Below are 21,523 nucleotides of genomic sequence, written 5' to 3' on the forward strand. Positions count from 1 at the left end.
TTAAGAAAAAACGTGTTTAAAATCCAGAAAATGAATTTGTTCGTTTTCAACATTTTTTTTGTTTCTAAATGCATTTGCATTAACAAGTTGTATTTTAAAATATATATGTAAAAAACTTAAATTTTTTTAACTAATATTTAACCAATATATATATATATATATATATATATATAAAATCGTTCACGCAGTGTCGTGGGAAGAGATAGAGGTCATCCTTGTCATCAAGGTCACGAGGCGCCACCTTGGTCGTAGGCGTTCTATTTGCTATCAGTGCACCCAAAAAAACTCCATCCCATCCACCACCATTTTCCTCTCCCCCCTTCTTTTACCTGGTCATCATCATCTTTCTCTTTCTCCATGATAACCCAACAAACCCATCTTCCTCAAAATCGCAGAGGAAAGTTGACAAACCCACCAACCTTGTTGTTGCTGCACCACCTTCATAGATCAGATTTTTAATCGCATCAATGCGGTTCCTCTTCTCTCCTTTTCTGTAAATACCACCTCCCTTTTTTCTGTCTTCTCTCCCTCCGGGCTTTGAGATGCATATAACTCAAACAAAGAGAGGAGTATCCAATGGGGGCAATGTCCAGAGACTCCATTGGAAGGTTATCAACACCGTGAACAGCACCAATAAAATCATCAACGGAAACACCAATGGGAATGCTGCCAAGAAGAACGCCACCATCAAGGTGAAATTCACCGACCTTTACGAGTTCTCTGTAGAGGGGAACCTTGATGATGTGAATGTATTGAACGAGGTGAGGGAGCGGGTGAGGCAGCAGGGGCGTACTTGGTGGGCTTTGGAAGCTAGCAAGGGTGCCAATTGGTACCTGAAGCCGCAGATTTCTTCGCTTTCGGAAGCTCTTACCGTTTCGTCGTTGAAGATTTCCGTTCTCGCAGACACCATCTTGTTGAAGCGGTTGATCAGGAAGGGCATTCCTCCTGTTCTTAGGCCGAAGGTCTGGCTCTCTTTGTCGGGGGCGGCGAAGAAGAGGTCGATGGCGCCGGAGACCTATTATGCCGACCTCATCAAGGCTGTGACGGACAAGGTTACGCCTGCAACCCTGCAAATTGATCACGTGGGTTTGCTATCTTTTCTTTCCTCCTACCTTTCCATCAATTATGTATCTCTAAATTGGTATTGCTCATGCTTCTGGACATTGGCCCATGAATGGTGCATTGGGTGCTTCGTTTTTGGAATATGTTTCATAACTTGCTTCAGGTGGATGGTTACGAATGTGCGAGATTCTCTATCTCTGTTTCTGTCTCTCATCTCTCTGTCTATCATCTCTCTGTCTTTCTGTATAGATTGTTTTGCTTAGATGTTTCTCATTCACGAAAGGTGCCAGAGTTTATTTTACTTGTGTTTTTCCTTTTTTATGTGGTGGATCTTTATCACCTATGGACTTTATATAGTTTTGGACCTGTGTATCTTTTTGCATGTGCAACTTTTTCTGATATGTGCTTTGCACTAAAGTAGCGAGTCAAGATACCGGGTACTTGTTTATTGAACTGGGCATCAGCAATATTTGTTGTTCCGACCGCTTTGTGCCTCCTGATCGTATTTTATTCTAAGATTAGTTTGTAAACTTGGTCGTATTTTAGATCCTGGTGAACAATCTTTCTTGTCATCTTGGGTTATTTGCAACTGTCGGACCTAATTATGAAAGATGGAAGACTCAAAATCCTTAGAGAAGCACGGGTGATCTTCATTCACATCGAAGGAAAGAAATGTTTTGAGATTTTATTTGATGAATGGAGTGAAAAGCAGTTCTATGCTGACCCAGTATTCATTTATTTTCTTAACTTCCATAATACTTTTAGGCTTTTAACATTCTTGAAACTGAACAATACCAATTTGATAATAATCTAGTTTATGCATGAGAGCCATTACAGAGTCATGAGCGAATCCATATACTTGGACTTCCGGATTGCTTTCAGCATATGACTTCGGCACTTTGCTCATTCACAAGTTTGCTAAACTACTTCGGATTTTCATCTTCCTGTGAATCTTTTACATTTTTTTTTTCTGAAATTCCTTTTTATCCGAAATTTTGGTGATCTATTCTGCAGTTTTATGTACTTGCAATTCAGTTCATAATGTAACTCAGTATCGTGTATCATGTTTCTTTTAGTTTTTGTCTGCTTTACTGTATTGTTCATTCCTTTTTTTCATTTTTTTGTGGTTCAGAAATTATCTTTTTTTTTCTTCTAATTTTCAACAGGATTTACCACGTACATTCCCATCCCATCCTTGGCTGGACACACCAGAAGGTCATGCATCTTTGAGACGTGTTCTAGTTGGTTATTCGTTTAGAGACTCTGATGTTGGATACTGTCAAGTAAGACATACTTAATTCTCCAATTGGTTGCGTTCTTGGCTCCTGAATTCATGTGTAGCATCTCTTTTGAGTTCAGGGATTAAATTATGTGGCTGCACTGCTGCTGCTTGTGATGAAGACGGAAGAAGATGCATTCTGGATGCTTGCCACCCTTCTGGAAAATGTGCTAGTGAATGATTGCTACACTGACAACTTATCTGGTTGCCATGTTGAACAAAGAGTATTCAAAGATCTGCTTTCAAAAAAATGTCCAAGGTTAGTTGCCTTTATTTTAGCTTCTAACTTGAGCCTCTTATTTTCCTTAAATATTGTAAGTTAACTAGGACAATGTATTCCAGAATTGCTACTCATTTGGAGGCTATGGGGTTTGATGTGTCTCTTGTTGCCACAGAATGGTTTCTGTGCCTCTTCTCGAAAAGCTTGCCATCAGAGGTAGGCCATGACATATGAACAGAAGAATATTGTGAACTTCAGGGAGATAATTCTATGGCTTATCCGCATGCTCTAACAGTTGCTAAAAGATTGTTAAGCAATGCCTTTGCTGATTAATGAATATGCTTGTCATTGTTATAAATCATGGTACCCACAAGTTCATATGTCCAATCCTGTCCTTGAATTGCACATTTTGCTAAAATAGGTTTGTCCTTCAGATGCTTTAGCTTCCAAATAAGAATCTGTGCTTTTTTTCATCCTCACACAGGTGCATATGTGCATTATCAGTGCACATACATAAGATTTTTCTGTTTTCTTAACAATCATGATAAGGCTTGTAGTACAAATTGTGTTCCTGTAAAGATGCTTATATTTCCAGTTTAAGAAATTATCCCATCTGGCCGTCTTACCTCCGGATTTTAAACAAGCATACTGCAGGATAGATGGTTTGAACTTAAATTCTCCAAACAGTAAACACCACATTTGTGTATGAGGCTCCTAAGGAGATTAGTTCTTTCTCTGGTTGTCCTCTATCAGCCTGAAAGATAGTTATCCAAAATTTTGCAATGCTCTATCTTTACGTAGCTAATTCTTGAAAATTCAAGTCTTGTTCATCATGACAGCTATAAATGAGCTTGGATTCCCACCGATTTCCCTGATTGTTAACCATAAAAAACCTTGATTTTGTCCCTGATTGTTAACTATGGATGAGCTAAATGCTCCTTCACCATCTAGTTTTGCATCAAATTTGGAAGAAAGATATCTTCTGTGCACAAATTCACACTCTCCATATGTTTGATGTGAATGGGCATTTGAACATTGGTGATCACTGGTTTCCTTTTCTCGTTTGCATAAAACCAGCTGCTGTTTAAGGAACTTTAGATTGTTTTAACTCTTAATATATCTGGTAGAGAGTTTCTAATAAAACACCAACCAAACGGCTAACACTCTTAAGCTCTTACTTGATTATTACTCTGTTCCTTGAAAGATGTTACTTTCAGCTGTGTTCCATTTCTACTTCTGATAGCCTACTGCAGGTTTCTTCCACGCATCTTCTTACTATCCAATTTGTCATTCCATATCATTATGCCTTCAATTTCATCCAGTTGAGTGTGTTGCCCTCTAAGTCAGCTGTAGGTAGAGAAGGAATACAGAGTATTTGTGGTACACACAAATTCTTTCTTCAAGATTATATGTAAGCCACTTGCTAACAAAACTCATCTGAGAAGGCTGAAGTTAGAACATGAGATCTCGTACTGCTTGGGAGTTTAGGGTCCACGGGAATTTGATGCTTCTCTTACTGGCCATCCAAGTGATGTTCTTTAAATTTCCCCCACTGAGTTCTATATTTCAGTCTTCAGAAAAAAAGCAAATAAACAACTGTGGGCTGCACCACCATGTTCGTTCTTCTACTATAGGAGTATTCAGTTCTAATAAAAACTTAAACAAATGATGAGTCTAAGCATTCGTATTAATGACTAAATTCATAAGCTAGCTTTGTTGTTCTCTTTTAGCCTTGAAGTCTACCTCGACCTTTAGGCTTGATTCTGCATAATTTCCCTTCAACCATGTGAGGCCTTGTGAAATATCATATTTTCTGTTAAGGGAGTACATGAATCTTGGTTGGGCTTCAATGCACTTTTAACCTACCTATTATCCCTTTGCTAGCAAATGTTACCAATTTTTATTTCTTTCTATCGTGCTAACTGAATGGGGAGTTGTTGGAATCACTCAGTAGGCAGAAGCGTCTGCTTAGATAAAAAAAGAAGATAGTGGATTAGCATAGCAAAAGTGGCAGAAAACAGTAATAGTTCTTAGAAGCTAAGCCTGTCCTTTTTATGGTTTTGTAAATTATCCATTCTCCCAGTTGGGTATTTAATATTTAGTTTCATGATCTATTCTTTATTAATTTGCTGATGAAGTTCTTTGTCTCAACTGCTATTTTTCATCAGTTGATAAAAAAAGTCATGAATTCTTATATTCTTTTGGTGAGGCGATGTTGAGTCTGATTTTATGTTCTCAATCCAAAGCCTATATGTTGATGTGTCTAGTGTAGTTTTGCTTTGTTCTATGATAACGTTTTAATGTTGGAAATTTCCAGACAACCATGAGGGTGTGGGACGTCCTATTCAATGAGGGTGTGAATGTTTTGTTCCGTGTTGCTTTAGCTATCTTCAAGGTAAATCTAAACGACTAACTTATAATATAAAATGCATACGAAATTGTGCTGTTGTCAGATAATGTGGTTTATTACTGTTATCTTAGAATGCCAGTCTTGCTTTGTTTACCCCTTAAAACTGCGCTGATTTTCAGAATATTTAGTCTATTTGTTATATTTTTTTAATCTAGATTGGATATTAAAGTGGTTGGCTTTCAAATTCTCAAAATTCATTCAACTCCGATAGGCCCAATTCAACTGAACCGCTAAGCCAAGTAGATGTAGCATTCATTTCCCACTGGGACCATAGAAAGCATGTGATGGTTGCTTGACCTTTTCATCAATTTGACCGTGGTATCTATGTTGAATATCCTTCTCCTAACAATTGGGTTTTAAAGTTTTCTTGTTCTAACCAAGTATCTAGAAATAACCATTTTCTCCTGCCTTTGTGGGTGGTTGCAGATGAAGGAGGAGGAATTGTTGAGTGTCAATCATGTTGGAGATGTGATCAGTATTTTGCATACAACCGCTCATCATCTTTTTGATCCTGATGAACTCTTGACGGTAAGCTGATCTTCTGAAACTAGCGTTCTACTGACCTGTGTAAGGCACTTCCATTAAGTATTAGTACTGTATTGCAATAGGTAGCTTTTGACAAGATTGGCTCTATGACAACAAACACCATCACAAAACAGCGGAAAAAGCAGGAACCAGCAGTAATGGCAGAACTTGACCAGAGATTAAGAAGACTCAACTCCTTAAAAAAGGATTGATGTGCTTTAGCATGTAAAAGTCGTTTCAAACACATCTTCTGTAATATATCATCCTAATCTGTTGATAGAAAAAGTCTCTTGTAAAGGTCTTATCTGCAGGCAAAAAGAAAAAGGAAAAGCGAAAGAGATGTAGTTTTGCAATTCTTACCAGCATATTTGTTGTATAAGTGAATCCATGAGAAAGCTCAAATATTTGGCACAGGGCTTTCTTGCTCCACTAATTTTGTTAGGCCAACAATTGCAGATCTGGTTATCCCTTCTTTTTGTGCTGGTTGGTATCAGGCTCTCAGCTAAGTTTGGAGTTCTTGTCTACACTTTATTAAAAATGACAAAATTGATGACCCGTAATCATGATTTAATGTGGTACATTTTTATAATTATACCACTGACACCAAAAACAGTAAAAAAAAGGAAATGACTGTTCCCGGACATTCTAGATACATTTCTATTCGAAAATTTTCGACATACTCAGTTTTATATGTCCGAACTAGTTTCTAGAGCGATCGGGATCATGCAAGCTTCAGCTGCTTATACTCTTAAATGAAGCGAAATGCTTCAGAATTTCAAGGTTTTGCTGTTTTGATGCGACCTTGTTGAGGGGCACACCAAATTTGACTATCGTAAAAAAGGAATCCAGAATTTATAAAATAATAAAAGAATCAGAAGGAAAAACAAGCAGATTACTCGAAAAGCACCAAAAGGACAGAAACAATTAAACCACATAAAAAAATCAGGATTCAAGAACCAATTCATTGCTGGCCAATAAACGTATTAATTCTCCAGACAGAAAACTGTCAGACAATCTGATTTTTGCCAAGAACTACTACCGAAGACACTAAGAAAACAATTATGATCTCCCTCAATATAGCCCCGAATGGCTGAATCCGTCGCTTCCATCTGGAATTATTACCCTTAATCTTGGCCCTCGATGCATAATAGGAAGCAACCCCCAAGCATCCTCTACACCAAAGAGGTCTTGAGACAAATCTTATCTTTTCAGAGTCGAGTAATAGAAACCTATGAACACAGGAATCATTATTCCAGAACAACCCGTTCAAGGTATAACAGAATGTTTCCCAGGAAGAAAAAATCAGAGCTGGAAACTCTGATTTTTTGTTTCATGGAAATTTTCACTCGCAATAGCCCATCAAACGCTCTAGATCAGATTAATCGCACCAGAGATTTTTTGGGTGAGCAGAAGGCAAAAGTGAGCCGAAGGCCCCCAACAAATACTCCATCTGTCTTTTGGGATCTTGGGTTGCATCCGAGACCTGGTTGGGGTGCGAAACAACCATCACCTGGTGCCACTTTCCTACCATTTGCAAGCTTAAGGAAGTAGCACTCATGGGAATTGAATAAAATAATAGACATAAATCTAAAAAATTAAGGCACATTGATATAACACTGTAACATAAATTTATAAATTTTATGTTATTTTTACACTTCAAGGGTGTGAAACGACTGGGATACCCTTAGTATGCCAAAAGAAAAGGCCTTCTTATGTGGGGTAAAAGGTGGAAAAGGAAAAAAAAAAGACAAACTCCCCGAAATATTAATTTCTTTTTCAAAAATGGCTAAAACGACTTCATTTTCGTCGGTGCATGCTGTAAGGGCAGTGTACGCAATTACTTGGTCAGTGGTTTAATATTAGCTAGTGCTAAAGCCCAAATAAAAGAGCTTATGTTTAAAAACATCATATATATGCATTATGTGACGTCACACGAGCACAAGACATGTTTTTGGACTACTTAGTTTCAATCAACAACTAAAACCATGTTAATTGGAAAAACATGCATTGGAGGTTTCATATGAAACATAGTTGTGTGCTTAAGTCATTGGATTCTTCAATTTTACTGCCGGCACTTGAGTCGCATCGAGTCAGATGTGCACCGGATATGGATGCGACTTCGACTCACACTCGAGCCCAGTTAGAATGTCATATTACTAAATTACTTATATAATATATGTTGTTTTGATATTTTTTTATGCAATACAATTGTTCAAATATGTTATATACATTAATAACTAAATTGTAATAATAATGTATACATGCTTATTTTGTTGTATATATAATAAATTAATAATAATAATAATAATAATAATAATAATAAAGTAATACATTAATAACTAAATTGTAATAATAATATATACATGCTTATTCTGTTGTATATATAATAAATTAATAATAATAATAATAATAATAATAATAATAATAATAAAGTACCATTGCCGCACTGTCGCACCTAAATTTGTTGGGATGTGCCGCTCCGGCACTGGCACCTGCATCAGCACCCGCACCCCGCACTCTGGTGACAGAGTTGCGTGCACCAGATAGTGCATATAATGGATTGAAAAACTATGCCGCCGAGGTTTTATATGAGATTGAGTTGCGTGCACCAGGTAGTGCATATAATGGATTGAAAAACTATGCCGCTTTTATATGAGATTGAGTTGTGTGCACCAAGGTAGTGCATAGGTGTAGTTGGAGTATTTTTTATTTTTCAAAAAGTTTTATTATTAACTTTTTTCATTACTTTTTTGTCCTTTTAGGAGCTCCCCTTTTTACTAGCCAGAAGTATCATGGTCACCTTGCCAACTTAGGTTTCATGTATACCACTGTCTGGGTGACATGATCACCTATACTGGTGGACCTACAGTGACGATTAATGAAAATATATATATATATATATATATATATATATATATATATATATATATATATATATATATATATATATATATATATATATATAGTCTAGACTCCCATTTGTGTATGTAGAAATTGAATGTCGCTTGGTTGAATTTATAAGAATGCATTTCCTACAGTTACATCCGAAAGCAGGGGTGAAGCTAGGGGGGCCATGGGCCATGGCACCCCTCAAATTTTAGAACAAAAACAATTACATGTATTTTTCAAAAATTTGCATTTAGCCTATATAAAAATTTTAAAAAATTAGATTTAGGCACCTGCTTAAATTACAAAACTATACTTCCTCTCTCGTATCCGTAGGGCATATGCCTCTACCTACCTCCGTCGCTGACCTAGAGTAGAACCATGTTGAAACTCGTCTGTGCGATCTCGTTTTAGTATATATATGTGTATTGAACAGAACTTATTTAATTTCATTGCACAGGTGCAAACACGACAACCGTAAATATATATTGGTTCTTGCTAACAACAAGAAATAGGAAATCCATAGATTGAATGCATGCTTTCTGCGAGAGCATGCACTGTTTCTTATTGAGAAGCACTATAGATACTATCATCTTCACCATAATCATACAAAGTCTCAGTTTTGACGGACTTCATGAACTCAGCATGCTCCTCCACTGTGCAGCACTTATTTAAACAAATATGGCACCCTCCAGAGTGTGAGATCGCGCCACCTATCATCCCTAATGCTCGTAACCAGTTAAAATCAAACATATGTTTAAACAGAAATGACACTTTCCAGTAGTTTATATCAACCTCACGTTTCCGATTGTTTTCATCTGCATCCACATTCACAATTATAAAAGTTCAGCCCTGCAATTATAGATGCACATTAGATGGTTATATACACCACTCTTGTGTATGTAATTTCATGCGTCATTTTAATAATGACAAAAAATGCTCAAGATTAATATAAAAGAAACCTTTTTTACAAAAAATGAAACTATAAAAAAAAGATTTGAAGACTCAATAAATATAAAATTTGTGAGTACATATATACATATCGTTATGACCAATATATCCCTTTAAACAGTAAAAAGACATTTTCGTTTTTTTGCCCCACTAATAGTGTTATCTCTTTATCTTATAAATATTTTATTACCAGATATTTATGTTCAACATCATTCCATACATCCGTCCATTATCTGATTATTTCATAAATATTTTATTATCTCATAAAACATTATATCATATTTATGTTTAGTATTATCTCATACATCTGCATGTTATTTCATTACCTCATAAATCTTTTGTTATCTCACAAACATTATCTCATATTTATGTTTAGCGTTATCTCATACATCTATCCTCTGTTATTTGTTTATCTCATAAATCTTTTGTTATTTGATAAATATCATCTCATACTTATTTGTTGTTTCTAACATATTTGTTAACTCACACACATGTATATGCAATGTTAGGTCATAAACGTAAATATGCATATTGATAGTATGGTCTATATCCGGCATAGGCTCGTTACATATACAAAAAGACCTACATCTGCCACCGCCAAAGCAATAGGTGGCATGATCTGTCGTTGATGGGCTAATGACTTTGGAAGGAAAAAGAAGTAAATTAAGGAAGACTTAGAGATCAGCAAAACATACTCTTATTCTCGTATAGTCTACTTGCAAAAGTCACAGAGGACAGTAAGAGAAAGGCAACAATGAAGATTAAAAGAGGAACTTGCTTCATTGTAAATAGCAACTGCGTCTGGTGGAGGAAGACTGGATGAATGCATTGTAGAACGAGACCTCCTCCATCATCGATCATCGATTTATATGCGTGACATGAGACTTAGTCAGAGAGCTACCTACCTTTCTGGAAAGAGAAAGAATTAATGAGGGTAGTTGAGAATCTGACCATAATTAATTTGAGACATTGTTCCAATTCTCCATGCTTCCTTTCAGTTAATCTTTCCTCCTCCTCTCACTCTCAATCCTGGATGCAAACCTGCAGGGCAAAAGTCCCTCAAGTCATTCTTTTTTATCAAAATTTAGAGAGGGCAAGCGTAAGAGGTAGGGATGATGTAGAGATGGACATTGATCCATATTTCTGTAGATATGAAAGCTGGGCAATTATATTCCTAGTTGTTGCAAAAGTATATATGGATGGCACCACCAACAGAACATATATAGATGTAAAGTGGAGATTAGGAGGAATTTACCGATTAACGATGATTTTTATGTAAGAACTTTTACAGAAAATCAAATTTTACGTGCAAAGAATTGGTCTTATGCACCAACCGCTATTCAATATTTACAAAAAAAAAAAAAAGGAAAGAAAAGAGAGATAGAATGTATCTTTCTCTACTCCAAATGGGCCCGGGATGCACTGCAAGAGATAAAGCTCGAATTAATTAACTGTCGTGCATTGAATTGAGTAAAGCTCTTGACTCGGTCTTGGCCTTCTAAGAAAATGACGCCTATTTATGGACAAGCGACTTCATTTATAGAACCATATAGGCCTATTAACATCGGAACTTTCTTCAAATTAGAAATTCTCATTATATTAATATAGTTAGGCATATTCCTCATCTTATTTGTAAAAGGTAAAATAATTGACAATTTTTTCGCTGATTTAAAAATTAAATTTTCAAAAACAAACTTATGATCAATTTTTTATTAGCGGTAGAAAGCTTAGGAGCAACTTAAAATTGTCTTTTGGTTGCTTGTGTTTGACATCAAGAGTATCACCTACAATGTCACATGGTCTACTCTTGGTTTGTGGGGGAAGGGGAAGCAAAGGAAGAATCATATTAGAGAATGAAACATGCTTTCAATTTTTGAACCAGATCAGAAACCATATGAGAAGGCTAAGGACAATGAGAAGGGAAACTCGCTTCACTGTTGACACTTACATTGGTGGATGAAGACCGGATGAGACACACAATGGCATCCCCTCGTAAGATCTATTTACAATAGTCGCATGAGAACATTTCAGAGATCAACATTTCCCCTTCTTCTACGGCCACACAGGTTGTTTTTTTTTTTTTCACTAATATCTGAGAAAACATTTTTTTTCCACTAATATCTCAGAAAACACAACGAGAGCATAAGAAAAATAACTGTCCCCATCTTAACCATAAAAATGTAAAATTATCTACATGTTATAGATCAGGCTCCGCACTCCCACACATATTTCATGTTAGTAGAAGACTCAAAGTAAAGAAAAAATTTCAAAAGCTGGCGGGGCTAAATTTTGATATATTAATGTGAGGACATACGAGCTGTATCACCGGCCGCGTCACTTATTTTTTGGTACCGGCAATTGCCTACATCAGCCCAACAAAAAACTTATTATACTGTCCCAAGATCACATTATCGTAACTCAAAATTAGATTATATGTTATGTCCACACCAAATTTATGTTGCCAACTCAAGTGCCTCTTAGCAAAAAAATCCTAGCTCCACTACTGAGCTGTAAGTAGTAGTTGTAGAGACCCACCAGCTGCTACTGGTGCTGGGACGACCCTTCAATTGCAGTTGAGGGGCACACACATAAGTAGCTGACTTTTTTCCTCCAAAATTTAGATCTCACCAGTAAAATGACCTCGAAGATGACCTCCACGAAGCAACTTGAATTTTTGCATGATTCAATGATCCTGAATAATGAAGTTGGCCCTATACAAAGAAAGGCCTCCCTTTGAAATCCACGGTGAGAACGGGATGATCTTTAGAACGTTGTTCCACAATATCTGACATATCGCAGTAAGTTATGGAGTATGGTGTCTGTAATGATTGGGCATCCACGGACCACATTTGCTAGAATTTAACTCCCCACCAAACTCTACGACCTCGCCTTTGATCCAAGCATGGCCATATTTCTGGCTGTCTTTAGCTCTCACCAAACCCTTCGTCCACTTAAGGTAATAGGCCTGTTTTTAGTGTCATAGAATGCCGATTCCAAGCCGATTCAACTTACACATCATGATGACCATATTGAAACTAAATCTCGCCAAACAACCCAACTCCCTACTCACCTCATGTCAGCTGTTGGAAGCCAACACGATTGAGAGAACTGATGAGGCTAAGGCTCACCACATTAGCCTGCTAGATACAAAGCAAAAAACAATCTTTTTGTGTCAAAAAACTTGGTGTGTGCGTGCTGGTGTGAGGCAGTCTGGAGGGCGAAGCTAACTGGAGCAGCATGTTCCAAGATATTCAAGAGATGTTTGTGAATGAAGATCTACATTTCTCACGATAATCCGTCCACAGATCTCATGAACAGGGCCACTTTAACGAAGCTGGTTGTATAAACTTTGTTGTGTACAGTGTATGTGACAAGGATGTGTAATGACCAAAATACAGCAAATAAAATGAAAAATAAAGATTTTGAAAACGACAAAAATGAAATTGTAAAAAAATAAAAAGATTTATAAAAAGTACACTTTATCATTAAAACTTTCTAACATACCCTCAACTCTCTCTCTCTCTCTTCGGGAGGCGTATATTTGTTAAACTTCAATAAAAAGGGAAAAACATAAATAAAGTATTCACTAACACGATTATGATGGTCATAATAAACTTTGGCGAAAGTAGCGTCGATGAAAGATTATAAACATGCATGCGTCAATCAATGAAAAGGCACTTTTATTGACATAAAAAACAGCTAGCAAGGAATGACCTAAGTGCTTGTTGAAGAAGATAGCGGCTATCATTCAGTAATCCCTTTTAGGGACGTGAGCAACAGTAATGGCACAGATTGTTGTAAAGTTTCGTAAAAATTTTACATATCCAACCCTACACAAAATTGAATATCAATATACAATTTGAATATACATCAATGGTCATCGTTGAGTAATAAATTTACAAAAAAAAGTTTCCTTTGACACCATTGTGAAAATTTTCAACATTATATAATGGACACCATAAGAAGAAGTTACCAGCTCTGCTACTGTGCATTCTGATCGTGATCCAAGATTGACAACTAAAATGGCAGATAAAAGCTGGTTTTACTTCGTTAATGTTTAACTCATGTTATCTATTAGTAGCAAACTTTACACACACAAGGTTTTTTATATATGTAAATCTAATTTAAAGTAATTAATCACCACATATTTAATTTCAAGTACATACACAAAAGACGTATCTATTGCTTCTTGGCTTCTTGTTAACAACAAAAACTAGAAAATCCACAGGAACCGCATGCATACATGTTCTCGTGTATAATTACCAAACAATAAGAATGTTCTCTTTTTTAATATTTTTATCCGAAGCTCCAATACCACCACCTGCGCAGGTGCCAGAAACCAGTGATGAGGAGGTTTCAGTTAAAGGGACACTATGACCTCCGACATACTTGGCATACTCATCTTTGAAGCAGCATACATCGCCACAGCAGTGTCACTGCTGCAGTTGAGCCTAAAACCAGGGACTAAGATCTCCCTCCTACACACACACAACACACACACACACAACTTATAATCAAAATAATGCGACTATTTCCATGTATTGAAAAACCAAGGGACACGACTAAGAGAACTGAAGATGCTAAGACTCATCTCTCTAGCCTGATAGAAGAAACGAGCAAATGGCCACTTGCCTTGCCTTCCCTATTTGGTGGATAAGGGGAGGGAATTGTTTGGTGAGATTCAATGTCAATAAATCCATTCTGACATGCAAGTTGAAGCACAATTGGGGTCACCGAGGCATTGAAAGTAAACTTTGTGTAAAAGGATGAGGAGTTGATGGGAGCTTCGGCTCTCCTTGAGACGATAGAATAAAATACTCATTCTGTTCACTCAGAAGTATGGTCATCCCTAGAGGGCAGGTAAGGTGGTAGATTGGTGGTGGGGAGTTAAGTTCGAGCACATGTGGATGCCCAATTGTTACAGGCCATGAAAACTCAAAATGCATGCATTCATAGACATGAGAATCAATAACCGATCAAATTCAATATGTCAGATCTTGTGGAATATTAATGTTCTAAAGTTGCTTTAGTTCTCACCATGGATTCCTATCTGACACCTTTGTTTGTATAGGGCCCAGTACTTGGCCATCTTTTGGTGAGTCCCACTTGAATATTTGTGTTCAAGTCTGGTACCTATTGATTTGTCTTGGGATATAAATTTAGACAAGTTGCTTCATGGGGGTCATCTTTGTGTTGGGACCTAAATTTTGAAGGAGAAAAGTCAGCTATGCATATGTGTGTCCCTCAACCACAACTGAAGGGTCCCGACAATAATCTATCAAATCATATCCCAGTTGTCATGACTTCATCCTTGCCCCTTGGTTAAGTTACCTACTAACGAAGTGCCTACTGCTTGCAAGAAACAGTAAACATTATACGTCATTATTGAATCTCTATTCAAGCATCAAGCAAACAGATAAACATAATAGCTAGGTAGAATTAGAACTTTTGTGAATGCTTCATGGTCCGATCTCGCAAAAAATGATCGATGGTGACCTATTTCTAAAACATATTATTCAGTCCAAAAGTTCTTAGGAGGTTATCAAATGTGATTGTAGATCAAGTAACCTCTACGCATGTCAGGGGCCATGGCCCCATTCAGATTATAAAAAAATCAAAATAGAGCATGTAAATTTTGAAAATTTTAATTTATCCTGTATCAAAAAATTTAAGAAATGATATTTCAGTCCCTGTTAAAATTTTTCAAACTATAATTCACTCTTACAACAAATAATTTCTAACTTTGTCCTTGTCTCGACAGTTTCAAAGCATACAATTACTAAACATAAGCTGCATGCAAAACATTTAAACACTACAAGAAAGTATGTCCTTTTATTTTGCAATTAAGGTAACTCCGAAGGTCACCCCTTGCTGGTTGTAGTCTAACAAGAACACTCTTATGAAATATTTATGAGATATTGAAATAACGGATGAATGTATGAAATAACGATAAACATAATATCAGATAATAATAAAATATTTATGAGGTAATGAAATAACATATGAGTGGAACAAAAAGACGAAAACATTTTTCACTGTTTGAAGGCTTATATTGGTCATAATGATAAACATATAAGAACCAATAAATTTTTACCCATCTTGAATCTCTAAATCATCTTTTTTTTTGCTATTTTCTTTTTTGTCCCTACAAAAAGAAATATTAATCATGGGTATTTTTTTGTCATTATTAAAATGACACATGAAATTTCATACACAAGAACAATGCATATAACCAGTTTCGCCACAAACCAAGGGAATATTATGCGACATGGTAGGTGATACTATTGATGTCAAACACAGCAACTGCACACACGACAATCTAAAGTTGCGCCTAAGTTTGCTACCGCTAATAAAAAACCTGTTCATAAGTTTATTTTTGAAAACTTAATTTTTAAATCAGCCAAAATTTGTCAATCTTTTACCTTTTACAAATAAGATGAGGGATGTGCATGCCTAACCAGTAACCAGTTTATTGATATAATGAGGATTTCTTTGAAGAAAGTTCCGACATTAATAGGCCAATATGATTCTATAAACGAATACACCCGAACATAAATAGAACACATTTTCTTCGAATCCAAAGCTGAGGCAAGAGCGTTGCCCAATTCAATGCAGCGACAGGCAATTAATTATAGTTTATCTTTTGCAGTGCATCCCCGACCCATTTGGAGTAGAGAACCAAACATTTTTTTTTGGTGTCGTTGTAAATATTGAATAGCGGTTCTGGGCATAAGACCAATTTCTTTGCATTTAAAATTCAATTTCCTTAAAAATTTATCACATCAAAATCAGCATTAATCTGTAAATTCTCCTTAATCTCCACTTTAAATCTATATATGTTTGGTTGGTGGTGCCATCCACATTTGTGCAACATCTAGGAATATAATTGTCTAGCTTTCATATCTACAACAATATGGAGCAGTGTCCATCTATATATCATCCCTCCCTCGTACACCTGCCCTCTCCAATTTTGATGTAAAAAAAAAAAGATTTGAGGGCCTTTTGCCCTGCAGGTATTCATCCAGGACAGAGAGTGAGAGGGGAAAGATTAACTGAAAGGAAGCGCGGAGAATTGGTACAGTGTCTCAAAGTATGGTAAGATTATCAAGCTTGGGGAAATTGAATTGAATGGAAGGTGGCACGACATTCTCAACTACCCTCATTAATTCTCTCACTTTCTAGAAAGGTAGATCTCTGACTAAAGTCTCATGTGGCACGTATAAATAGGTGATGGAGGAGGTCTCATTCTACACTCATCCAGTCTTCCTCCACCAGTTGCAGTTGCTATTTACAATGAAGCGAGCTTCTCTTTCAATACTCTTTCTTGCCTTTCTCTTCCTGTCCTCTGTGGCTTTTGCGCGTGAATTGGTTGAAGATCCGAGTATGTATCGTTCCCCATTCAATCCATCTTTCTTTAGAGGTTGTTTAGCTAAAGTAACACTCTGTCATATAAACCTGTTTTAAAAAAATGGGGCAGTTTCATATAACATTGTAACAAGTGTTCCATGCTCTTTTCATTTTATTTTGTGGAATATCAGTAACAATCAAACAGCATCTTACTTCATCCAAAGCGATTGCAGAGGATCATGTCACCCGGTAAGGGTGATACTCTTGATGTCAAACCGGCAACTGCACGACAGACTTGCTTCGATGAGACACCAACAAGGATTGATGAATCTGCGGTTGTCCTTTATTAGTGGTGCTAGATATTTGAGTAGTCTCATCTGTTCTGCCTCCCCAGATCTATATCTCTCTATCTCTCTTTATTTCTGACACTACAAACACACACATGAACATGCTCAAAGACATATTATGAACAACATGCTCGTTATAGTTGGTTTTGCTGCTTTTCTCTTGTATTTATTTCCAAGCAGTCATGGTGTAGTTGCCAGTTTCTACTTGCTGCTTTCGAACTTATGTTGCATACCTGCATTTTTCCTTTTGGCAAATTTGTTCCAAGGACCCAAAAAGAAAAAAAGAAAAACCTCCCATCTAATGCCTGCTCGGACAATTTTTTTTTTTTGGCTTGGTTTCAAAGTCCAAACAAGGAAGTCTCATTGCAGGCATCATAATGCTATTGGGTTACAGGAAACATTATTAATAAGAAACCTGCTTTTGATCGACTTTCTGTCAAGTGCTAAAAGAAATAGTAACTGGAAAGGCGAGTAGTTCCCACTAGCTGGCCTTTCGGATATATTAAGCAAACCACCGTGCGTGTTATTCGGCTGAACGCTTTCCTAATTGTGAATATATGTATATCTTTATGGATGCAGACGAAGGCAAAGTCGGCTTCCCCTTCCCCAGAACCGTCCCCAAAATCCCATTCAAACCCGGCCCGATCGTTAAACCTGTTCCCCGCATATACTCGTGCTATAATTGCCACCAAAGGGGTATGAGCTGCTGCGGGACTCATTGCTGCTCTGCGGAGGAGTATGCTGAGTTCGTAAAAGCTCACAGCGTTCCGCGGAACTGAAAACTGCCGGCTGATCCCTGTTTTCTCTTATGATTATGATGATGATGATGATAGTGATAGTGGTTACGGTCCTTCTCAATAAGAAAACGAGCATGCTTGTTGCCTACTAGCAGTGCATGCACGCAAGCTGTTCATTTCCTAGCTCTTGTTGTCTGGAAAAACATGTAGTATCTACTTCTGCCTGTTGTAATGCAATTAAATTTGCTGTGCAAATCCGAATCTCTCTCTCTCTCTCTTTCTCTCTCTCTCTCACTCACTCTCTCTCTCTCTCTCTCTCTCTCTATATATATATATATATATATATATATATATATATATATATATATATATATATATATATATATATATATATATATATATATATATATATATATATATATGTATTTATTGTCCTCAATGAATTGTCGCAATCAATCTCGTTTTTTTTCTTTACTCTCTATCCCCTTCCTGCTGGTGGCACCCTACCTGCCTATTGACAAAAAAAGAAAAAGAAAAAAGTCTCAGTCCAAGCCAACCAATCTAACCTGTTCAGATGGCCAGCATCAGTCGATAGGCTGCCTGCTAGCAGTTAGAGGAGCCGAAGGAAATGAACAGAAGAAAAAATACAAGCCGACCAATGCACCATCATTATTTTTATATTGATATATTCAAAATTTTTCTCATTTATCTATGGTGATGTCCCTTATAAAGATATGATTTAGAAAGCAATAGTGTTGCCAAGCTGTAAACAAAGAGGAACGGCAGCAGACTAAAAGTTGCAACTGATAAAAAAAATTGATGGTGCAACTAAAAAAGTAAACATGGAAAAAAAAGAACGAACAATTCACAGGAACAATTGCAGCTAAGGATGTCAATGGATTGACAATATCTATTTTTTCAATATTCACATGTTTAGATTTGAACATATCTAAATCTGAACTCAAAATCCATTTTCATAATCTGAAACTGATACAAATCCACATTTTACATTCATATTTGAATCCAAATTCAAATTTCGACAGAATTTGGCTTATCCTCAAAATGTAAAAGCAGTAAATATATGATATTTGTTTAAAAATACGTGCGGTCCAAATCCGTATCCGAATTCAGTCCATATTTATGTATACCTAAGTATGAATCTGAATCTAATCAGATGTTGACATTTCTTAAATTTGAATTCAATCCAATTTCTTAATGAGATTTTTTTTCTATATCTGTTTTTTTTGGAACGGATCAGTTGGAAACAGGGAAGAGCGCCATTTATATGGGGCAGAATGGAGAAACGTTTCAACTACTGAAGGGCTCCTTACATTTTTTGCCTAATCCTCTTCTGTCAAGCAAAAACGGCTGCATACAGAATAAATTGTTACTTACTTTTACTTCTGCAAATGTAGAAATAACCAAGTATCTAGAAATAACCATTTTCTCCTGCCTTTCTGGGTGGTTGCAGATGAAGGAGGAGGAATTGTTGAGTGTCAATCATGTTGGAGATGTGATCAGTATTTTGCATACAACCGCTCATCATCTTTTTGATCCTGATGAACTTTTGACGGTAAGCTGATCTTCTGAAACTAGCGTTCTACTGACCTGTGTAAGGCACTTCCACTAAGTATTAGTACTGTATTGCAATAGGTAGCTTTTGACAAGATTGGCTCTATGACAACAAACACCATCACAAAACAGCGGAAAAAGCAGGAACCAGCAGTAATGGCAGAACTTGACCAGACATTAAGAAGACTCAACTCCTTAAAAAAGGATTGATGTGCTTTAGCATGTAAAAGTCGTTTCAAACACATCTTCTGTAATATATCCTAATCTGTTGATAGAAAAAGTCTCTTGTAAAGGTCTTATCTGCGGGCAAAAAGAAAAAGGAAAAGCGAAAGAGATGTAGTTTTGCAATTCTTACCAGCATATTTGTTGTATAAGTGAATCCATGAGAAAGCTCAAATATTTGGCACAGGGCTTTCTTGCTCCACTAATTTTGTTAGGCCAACAATTGCAGATCTGGTTATCCCCTCTTTTTGTGCTGGTTGGTATCAGGCTCTCAGCTAAGTTTGGAGTTCTTCTTGTCTACACTTTATTAAAAATGCCAAAATTGATGACCCGTAATCATGATTTAATGTGGTACATTAATTATACACTGACACCAAAAAACAGTAAAAAAAAAAGGAGGAAATGACTGTTCCCGGACATTCTAGTTGCATTTCTATTCGTAAATTTTCGACATACTCGATTTTCTCGTTGGATCCCGCATTTGTAGGATTCTGTTGCCTTCTTTGCCCAAAGGTTTTATATGTCCGAACTAGTTTCTATAGTGATCGGGATCATGCAAGCTTCAGCTGCGTATACTCTTAAATGAAGCGAAATGCTTCGTAAGTTCAAGGTTTTGTTGTTTTGATGCGACCTTGTTGAGGGGCGCACCAAATTTCACCATCATAAAAAAGGAATGCAGAATGAATAAAATAATAAAAGAATCATAAGAAAAAACAGGCAGATTACTCGAAAAGCACCAAAAGGACAGAAACAGTTAAACCACAGAAAAAAATCAGGATTCAAGAACTATTACGTCTCCGGACAGAAAACTGTCATAGACAATCGGACTTTTGCCAATACTTCCTACTACCGAGGACGCTAAGAAACCAATTATGATCTCCCTCAATGTAGCCCTGAATGGCTGAATCCGTCGCTTCCATCTGGAATTATTACCCTTAATCTTGTCCCTTGATGCATGATAAGGAGTAACCCCAAGCATGCATCCTCTGCACCAAAGAGGCCTTCAGACAAATCTTATCGTTTAAGAGTCGAGTAACAGAAATCAATGAACACAGCAACCATTATTCCAGAACAACCCGTTCAACGTATAACAGAGTGTTTCCCAGGAATAAAAAATCAGAGCTGGAAACTCTGATTCTCTGTTTCATGAAAATGTTTGCTCTCATTAAACCTTCAATCGTTCTAGATCAGATTAATCTCATCATAGATTTTTTGGATTGAGCAAAAGGTTAACAACCCACCACTTAGAAAAGTGGCCGAAAGGCCCCCAACAACTAATCCCTCTGCCTTTGGAGTCTTGGGAGACCTGGTTGAGGTGCTAACAACCATAAGTGGGTGTCATGCTTCTACCATTTGCAATCCAAGGAAATAGCATTTATGAGAATTGAATAAACAATGAACCTTCAATACACCGAGCAATTACTATGCCTCTTGAGGCAACCTCACCGGAGCAAGAGTGTACTTAGTTTTAATGTTGAAATCGTCTTCAGATTAAGTGCGTAACAGTCGATGGATCTGGGTTTGCACCTGGATCTGAAAAATAATTTGCTAAAACTGATTGTCTTGAACTCCGACAAACTAGGCCAAGTTTTGGCTAAGATCTAATTCGCGTCAAGTTTTCAGCTGACAGATTTAAGAAGAGAAAGAACTAGTGTCGCTTAAGGAGTTTTAGAGTTAAACATTAGACATAAGTGGAGATTAATCGAACACTGTGACATAAATTTATAAATTCTATGTAAATTTTATGCATCAAGGGTGTGAAATGACTGAGATACCCTTAGTATGCCAAAATAAAAGGCCTTCTTATGTGGGGTGGAAAATGAAAAAAGGCACTCCTCAAAATATTCACTTTTTCAAAAATGGCTAAAATGACTTCATTTTCGTTGTTGCATGCTGTAAGGGCGGTGTACGCAATTACTTGGTCAATGAAAGAACGTATTTTTAAACACATCATATATATCCATT

The 21,523-nt window shown here is 36.7% G+C and overlaps 1 protein-coding gene and 1 long non-coding RNA gene across 9 annotated transcripts; both read left to right on the top strand.

The window, feature by feature from the left end:
- The first annotated feature begins 207 nt into the window (after positions 1–207).
- Positions 208–19,790, top strand: LOC116256970 (uncharacterized). Of its 8 annotated transcripts, none has more exons than XM_050078884.1 (7): positions 208–1,082; positions 2,229–2,345; positions 2,422–2,600; positions 2,684–2,777; positions 4,879–4,956; positions 5,398–5,499; positions 19,418–19,790. In XM_050078884.1, exons 1-7 carry the CDS (start codon positions 543–545, stop codon positions 19,544–19,546), a joined length of 1,239 nt encoding a protein of 412 aa, XP_049934841.1. In that variant the 5' UTR covers positions 208–542; the 3' UTR covers positions 19,547–19,790. The 8 variants fall into 8 exon arrangements, with proteins under 8 accessions (XP_049934841.1, XP_049934845.1, XP_049934842.1 ...); XM_050078888.1 differs by having other exon boundaries at positions 19,422–19,790; XM_050078885.1 differs by lacking the exon at positions 5,398–5,499 and adding an exon at positions 19,236–19,337.
- On the top strand, positions 16,581–18,019 carry LOC116257893 (uncharacterized). The gene is made up of 2 exons (XR_004173496.2): positions 16,581–16,714; positions 17,607–18,019. It is a non-coding gene; the product is annotated as an uncharacterized LOC116257893 (long non-coding RNA).
- Positions 19,791–21,523: the final 1,733 nt, after the last annotated feature.

The sequence above is a fragment of the Nymphaea colorata genome, chromosome 7, assembly GCF_008831285.2.
Source record: "Nymphaea colorata isolate Beijing-Zhang1983 chromosome 7, ASM883128v2, whole genome shotgun sequence".
Taxonomy (NCBI): domain Eukaryota; kingdom Viridiplantae; phylum Streptophyta; class Magnoliopsida; order Nymphaeales; family Nymphaeaceae; genus Nymphaea; species Nymphaea colorata.

Coding starts and splice junctions, on each gene's coding strand:
- LOC116256970 (XM_050078884.1), top strand. CDS start 543: ATGCATATAACTCAAACAAAGAGAGGAGTATCCAATGGGGGCAATGTC. Junction 2,346..2,421: donor CTGATGTTGGATACTGTCAA/GTAAGACATACT, acceptor TTTTGAGTTCAG/GGATTAAATTATGTGGCTGC. Junction 2,778..4,878: donor CGAAAAGCTTGCCATCAGAG/GTAGGCCATGAC, acceptor GGAAATTTCCAG/ACAACCATGAGGGTGTGGGA.